Source organism: Rhipicephalus microplus, chromosome 7, assembly GCF_043290135.1.
Source record: "Rhipicephalus microplus isolate Deutch F79 chromosome 7, USDA_Rmic, whole genome shotgun sequence".
In the NCBI taxonomy this organism is placed as follows: domain Eukaryota; kingdom Metazoa; phylum Arthropoda; class Arachnida; order Ixodida; family Ixodidae; genus Rhipicephalus; species Rhipicephalus microplus.
The window spans coordinates 21,868,496-21,875,483 of record NC_134706.1 but is presented as its reverse complement, the minus strand read 5'-3'; the positions used below and the strand labels follow the sequence as shown (position 1 = coordinate 21,875,483).

The window sequence follows — 6,988 nt, the reverse complement described above, 5'->3', positions numbered from 1 at the left end:
GGAGCTTGTTGTGCTGGATGAGCATCATTGGAGAATCCCAGTGGCTCATTGCATATCTTGCGTTACTCAGCAGCTTGTTTTGTATCGAAGGTTACCCACGGCTCTTGGTAAATGCAGCAAGTTGTTGCATATCCAAGGTTACCCACAGCTTTTGGTATATGCAACAGGTTGTTGCATATCCAAGGGTACCCACAGCTCTTGGTACGTGCAACAGCTTGTTGCGTTACAACCGTAGCAAACCAGAGCCTTTTTTTGGTTAACCTTCCTGTCTTTCCTTTATCTTTCTCTCTGTCTCTCGTTGTGTATCCAAGGTTACTCAACAGGTTCTGATATACTACTGAACAGCCTTTTGCGCATTCGATCACCCGACAGCTCTTAGGGTGATCATCTTATGGCCACACGGGTGCATTTCAGCTGCTTATTGCATTGCCAAAATTTTGCCATCTGGAATTGGGGATTTTCGCTCGTTTTAACAAAAAGGCAGCGTTGCCCGCACTTTAAATATACCCCCTGTTGAGGTAAAAACCCTGAAATGCTGTTATCCAACATGAAAGGTTTCGGTTTTCTGATGATAGTGCATCGAAGTAATCGTAAGACACCCTATGGGTTGGAGGTCTGCCTTCGTGCATTGCAGTTTTGAAAATGGAATTGAGTGTGGCCAGCTTTTCAGTGGCTTGTCCTTTGGCTGAGAATTCCTGAATTCGAATTCCTCAGCATCTGTGGAATGGTAAATGATTGCGCTCAAGTTTGCACAAACTGTGCGGTCCCTAAAAGATTACTGCATGAGTAACTTCAGGACTGAAGACTTCTTTTTAGAGCTTGTGAAAAGGGAGACCTGCATAGCGAGACTTGTGAACTTTGGTCAAAATGGCGCCGTGACTGCACTGACTGGCCAGTGGCTAGATTGACCTGACTCCCCCAACCCCCGGCAGAAATGCGGGATTCTCGTCTCGCCCTGTTACTTTCCAATGTCTTCAGTATTCTCGTGTGCTTATGTGCCTTCGAGCTATTGACAACCATGACTCGCGCAGCTCTTTCAAAGGAACTCGTTGTGTTGCTCGCAAATCGTCTCTTCAGCTGGGTTTGTTGCGAGGTTTTCATGACCTTTCTAGGGCAAGTCCGGGGCGTAAAAAAGTGCTGTTCATACTTAGATGTTTTTTGGAGTAACTGTGGACTTACTTGCATGAATGGATGTTGAAAAAAAATCGGTGGATCTATGTGAGAAGCAATATTGTGTGTCTCGATATCGACATTATCTATATATGTATAATGATATATACATATACATTCGCATAGTGTGCGTAACTGGCGGGATTCAGTTATAAAATGAGTATAATTGACCACCACCTCAGTGATGCAGATATTTTATTGAGCTGAACTCTCTATTTTGTGTCCAGTGAAACATAGTCATGCCGTATATATATATATATATAAAGTGACTGCTACGTGACAGTTTGACTGTTTTAACATTTTTTGTTTCTAGTTTTTGTTATTGACTCTATTTAGAGTCCATGCTAGGACAAGGGTATGTTGTGCCGGTACTGACGTATGCACGAGTGTTCATTGACTGAATAAAGTCTTGTCACCCTCAACTTGAAGTCCAGAAGTGTCTTTCTTTTCGTTTTTCAGAATATAGTGTATTCTATATTCTTGCAATATTCTGTGTCCGTTAGCATTGAGTTCACCGATTCACCCTTGCAGTTAAAGGCGGTGACCCGAGGTATGGTGGTTCGATTCTTGCCACAGGAGTCTCATTTTGATGGAGGTGAAATGGCCCGTGTACTGTGTGATGTTGGGAAACGCTGAAGAACATGACGCTCCAGAAATCGTCGATGCCCTTCATTATGGCGTCTCTCATAATCACGTTGTGGTTTTGGCACATGAAATTCTAGATATTGACTTTTGTGCTCTGAATTCCTGACATCTTGTTAGCTTTGTTGGTAGCGCAAACTCTTACGGAAACCTGTTGGGACCCTTAGAACTAGAAAGTGTGGTCGTCAATTATCCCTTTCATAGAGTAGTCCTGCATCAGGATATTTGTTTTGAAATGTTTTGTTTGCTTTGGAATCATGGGCCTGCTTTTGAGGCACCGCAAGTACCAAGCCGAAGTTACTCAGCTGGTGTGTTCCGAACATAGTTGCCCCGAAATGAACTGTCAACAACAACAAAAAAAAACATTTTTCAGGGCTTGGTTTTTTTGTTTTTTTGTGTGTGTTTGTACTAAGAAACACATAGGGGACGTTATTTGTTGTCTCTTACTTGCAGCGATTGTCATAAAACTAGAGGGACAAGTTCCCGCTAGCAGCACCAACTGGAAGGTCACACTTTCGGTCCTTTGTCGTATTCTCTAGGATATTACTTGCCATCTTAACAGGAAAAAAAAAAAAGCATTTGTGGTAGCAGGCTATTGCTTCTTTTATCCAGATGCCCTGCATTTTGTTGAAGTATGTTGGGTTGTGCTCAAGCACACATATCTTCAGCGTCTCAAAACGGCTCTATGGATATTGTGCCCAAACGAAAAAGTGGCTGTGGTTTCGCATGCTTGTCTTCTAGGCGCACTACAGCAAGGTTGAATCTCCAAGGAAACTTGATGCCCAGGACACCCTGTTACACGGCCTCTGAGATTACAACTTGCTGTTGTTCTGTAAGTGAGCAGCCACAAAATGAAAATAATAATAAGAGCTGGGTAAATAAAGCGGGTACAAAAAGAACAAAACAGTGTTGCAACAACAATAAAATACACTTGTTCTTGTTGAGTATTTAGTACAGCTTTTTTTCTGTGGCAAAAATTTTTAAAACTAAGCTTTATTCAATACTGGTTTAAAACTTACCAAAACATTTTGTGTGTCTTTTTTTCAAAGTATTGGTTTTGTGTAAAATTTTATATATTTACTGCTTTGTTTATTAACGTAAGTTTTTATTATTTTATTTGTCAAAAATTATAGAGTTTACTACACTGTTTATTGTATGCAACTTTACATCCAAAATACTCGACATTATTTAGCGTACACTAGCGCTTTCAGTTGTAAGCCTACGATACGTGTAGCTTTTGGTCAATGCTAGAGAAATGTTGAGGGCTATCAATATGGCAGCCCCCACGCGTGTGTAAGCAGCTGTCGAAAACGGCGTGTGTGCGTGCGTCGTGTTCAAGTCGCTCAGCGTGTAGTACTTCTGTATATTTGTATCGGCGCGTCTTAGCAACAGCATGTCGGAAAAAGAGCTCGAATTCCACGAGATGGGCCTAGACGATCGGCTGCTCAAGGCGATCGCCAAGCTCGGCTGGGGCAAACCGACTCCCATCCAGGAGAAAGCAGTGCCGCTCATACTCGAAGGAAAGGACGTCTTGGCGCGAGCCCGGACCGGCAGCGGCAAGACGGGTGGCTTCTGTTTGCCCATGATCCATCGCTTGATGCAGTACCGCACCGACCAGGAGCCAGCCACCCGCGGCATCATACTGGCGCCCACCAAAGAACTGTGCGCTCAAATAGCGCGTTGCGTTTCCCAGTTGTCGGGCACTTGGCTGCGTTGCGTCGACGTCTCGGGCACCGCAGACCTGGCGATCCAACGACCGCTTCTAGCCGAACGTCCTGCCATAGTCGTGGGCACGCCTTCGCGAATTCTGGCACACCTGAAGGCGGGACACCTGACGCTCAAGTTGGAAATGCTCGTCATCGACGAGGCAGACCTGGTCCTTTCCTTCGGACACGAACAAGACCTCAACGAACTCCTGACGCGACTCCCCAACAAGTGTCAGACGATTCTCACCTCGGCCACGCTAAGTCCCGACGTTCTAAACCTCAAGCGCTTAGCGCTTCGCAACGCCGTCACCCTCAAACTCCAGGAAGCAGAGCAGGACCAACAACGTCTGGCGCAGTACGTCATCCGCTGCGAAGAGGACGACAAGTTCGCCCTCCTGTGCGCCCTCTTCAAGCTACGCCTGATTGTCGGCAAGACCCTCATCTTCGTGACCACAGTGGACCGCTGCTTCGTCGTGAAACTCTTCCTAGAACAGTTCGGCGTCCGCTGCTGCGTCCTCAATTCGGAGCTTCCCCTGGCATCGCGTGCCCTCATCCTGAACCAGTTCAACGAAGGCCGCTACGAGATCATGGTCGCGTCGGACGAGAAAGGCGCCGAAGTCCAGGACAAGGCACCCAAAAAAAGTAAGAAGCGAAACCAGGACCCCGAGTATGGCGTCTGCCGTGGTCTGGACTTCCAGAACGTCGCTAACGTCATCAACCTGGACTTCCCGGCGACCGTGCAGGCCTACCAACACCGTGTGGGCCGGACGGCACGCGGTGACCGCAAGGGCACCGCCTTGTCACTCGTAAAAGACCGGGAGGCCCACCTTCTGGAAGCCGTCCAGAAGGTGCTCCCCGAAGGCACCCTCAAGCCGTATCTGTTTCGCATGGAAGAGATCGAGCCATTCCGGTATAGAAGCAAGGACGCCTTCCGCGCCGTAACACGAATCGCGGTGCGCGAGGCCCGTCTCAAAGAGATCAAGACTGAGATGCTGTCATCACAGAAGTTGCAGTCCTTTTTTGAGGAGAACCCGAGGGAGCGACAGCTCCTGCGTCACGACAAGGCGCTGCACATCATCAAGCACCAGCCGCACCTGAAGCACTGCCCAGACTACATCATCCCGCCCACACTGCAGCGCAGTCTCCAGAAGGAAGGTGCCACCAAGGCACCACAACAGCCCGCCAAACGACCCATGACGCGAGAGGCAAAGAACCGAAAGTACGGCAAGAAGCCCCGGAGAAACGACCCGCTTCAGACTTTCAGTTGTGACTGAGATGTTGTTACAGAGTTTGGCCTACCTTCTTGTGAGTTCATTTCACTGATCCCAGCTAGGCAAGTGGCAGATGACATTGGGACACCTCACTGAACTATTTCAGTTACTACGTGTGCCAAACATGGGGTTGTTGTTGTCTACGTAAGAGAGCCTGTTAATATGCAGTCGGCTCTTGTCTAGGCTTGCATATGGGCCATTTTTATCAGGCCTCATGTACTTTTTCAGTCTGACTGTTCCAAAAGAATGCAGTTTCACTGTCAAGAGAGAGAGAAATAATTAAAAGGAAGAGACAGGGAGGTTAACCTAGACGAACTGGTTTGCTACCCTGTACGGGGGTGGGGAAAAGGGTCGGAAAGAGGATAGATATAGAGAGATATAAAATAAATTAGAAAAAAAAACACATGCGCACACATTCAGGGAGTTCCGATCACAGTCGTTTGGACAGGCCGGTTGAACGCAAGAACTGTCAAAGTGAGCAATAAAACGTACCACGATAGTCTGTATGCTTTGGTACTAGGTTATGTTCAACTATTACATTCCTTACCTTGTTACGACTTGTGTTTCCAGGTGAAAGGTTTAGAGGCTTAGTAGCAGTGCCGCACGACAATTTTCAACTGCTGTTGAGGCTGATCTGTATTGATTTTGCAGACTGCAAGTACAAATGAGCCAATTACAGTTGAAAAATCCGATCTTGATTTGGCCTGATTGCAAGAGATGGCACACCATGTGACACAGGAAGCCACCACGCAGGATGCCGCCACCTTGTTGTGTGAAATGTGCTGCCCGTGCAGGCTTCACATATTGATAAAAACAAGAAGAGCTAGGCCTATGGTACAGGCATTGTTCTAGATTTGATCATGCAAGCATACTTCCTACTTTTAAAGTGCTTTGTCGTACGATCAAATCACAATAATGACTCTACAGCTGGGAAGCATACAGACAGACTGAAAGGGTTGACGCTTGGGCAGGTTGGTGGAGATTCATTTCAAAAAGTGCTAACCGCGCATAGAACGATTAGGAAAGTACGAGACAGCAGACGCAAAGCACTCACTTCCAACTAATTTTTTATTTCGATAAGTGCATTTATCCAATGCAAGGGAGAGGGTGCGAGACCAAAATAGATTTTAAAAGTAGATGAGCATCAGTGGTGAGCATTGCATCTTCATTTCATATCAACCATATCACCACATGTGCCCTAAACTCCGGCCAGGTAATCTATTTCTTGAATTGAAAGCACAATAAAAGGTGCACTACTGCACTTCTATAACGCAAGGTGCATATAGTTTCACTTTGTATTTAAACAAATCTTGATAGTGCACCAGGCTTCAGCCGACGCCTTGCCACGGCGGTGCACCCAAGTCAGGACACGAACGACTGCTCTCCGTTGGCTGATAGTCATATAGACCTGGGATGCTTTCAGCGTTTTGGAAGCCAGTTGTTGACCGACACCTGATGCCGGACGCTTGACCCTCGAGCCAGAATGTGCGCATATCTCCTTTGCCCTGTAAGAAACACGTGAAACTGTGACCATGAACATTAAATATATGCAATTGAAAGCCAGCAGGGAAGTTGATTCCTAAGGCCGTAAACACGTTTAACACCACAGCAGCTTCTTCCTAATATCGTGCAGTTGTTATTTACAGGGAAAATAACAAATTATCCTGGGGGAGGCAACAACGTAAAAGCTAGAAAGCCTCACAAGGTCTTGTTCTCATGAACATAGATGCTGCATGCATTGGTTGAAACATTATGTGAAGTAGGCCACAGAAGAATACAGCCACTGAATAACTATCCAGCGACTGAGGGATGATTCCACCTGCACCTAATGGGTCAAGGACAAGAGCGGATCTCATCCTGAAAGAAAAGAAGATCGCGTGGTCCGTATCATTTCGCGGCAGACTTGTACATCATGCATGCAGTCTTTGCATCTATTTCCATATTATCATATGCAAATTTCTCTACACACCTACACTGAACATTCTATACATTCTCAGACAGGTCTGTTGGCAGTAAATCACCAACTTCCTTGCAATGTCTGTAATGATACCGCCTTCATTGCAGTATAATTTACCGTGACCTTCGATATGTGTGTAGCAAACATGTCCTGCTGTAAGTGAAGTGCTGAATACCCCATATGAATTAACCAACTGGAGATGGTATTCTTATTCTTCTTTAAAACTTCATTTTTTATCCTGG

General features: G+C 46.1%; 2 protein-coding genes across 2 annotated transcripts in view; one reads left to right on the top strand and one right to left on the bottom strand.

Annotated features, from left to right (window-relative positions):
* The first annotated feature begins 3,078 nt into the window (after positions 1 to 3,078).
* Positions 3,079 to 5,295, top strand: LOC119179763 (putative ATP-dependent RNA helicase DDX56). Its single transcript, XM_037430889.2, has one exon. It carries the CDS (start codon positions 3,206 to 3,208, stop codon positions 4,790 to 4,792), a length of 1,587 nt encoding a protein of 528 aa, XP_037286786.2. The 5' UTR covers positions 3,079 to 3,205; the 3' UTR covers positions 4,793 to 5,295.
* Positions 5,296 to 6,065: 770 nt separating this feature from the next.
* The window catches only part of LOC119179346 (guanylate cyclase 32E), a 32,862-nt gene continuing 31,939 nt past the window's right edge, over positions 6,066 to 6,988 (bottom strand). The window contains exon 22 of the mRNA XM_075869930.1: positions 6,066 to 6,294. Coding sequence (XP_075726045.1) covers positions 6,118 to 6,294 — 177 coding nt within the window. The 3' untranslated portion in view covers positions 6,066 to 6,117. The remainder of the gene's footprint in view (positions 6,295 to 6,988) is intronic.

Bases quoted from the DNA above. Each gene is read 5' to 3' on its own strand.
- LOC119179763 (XM_037430889.2), top strand. From the start codon at position 3,206: ATGTCGGAAAAAGAGCTCGAATTCCACGAGATGGGCCTAGACGATCGG.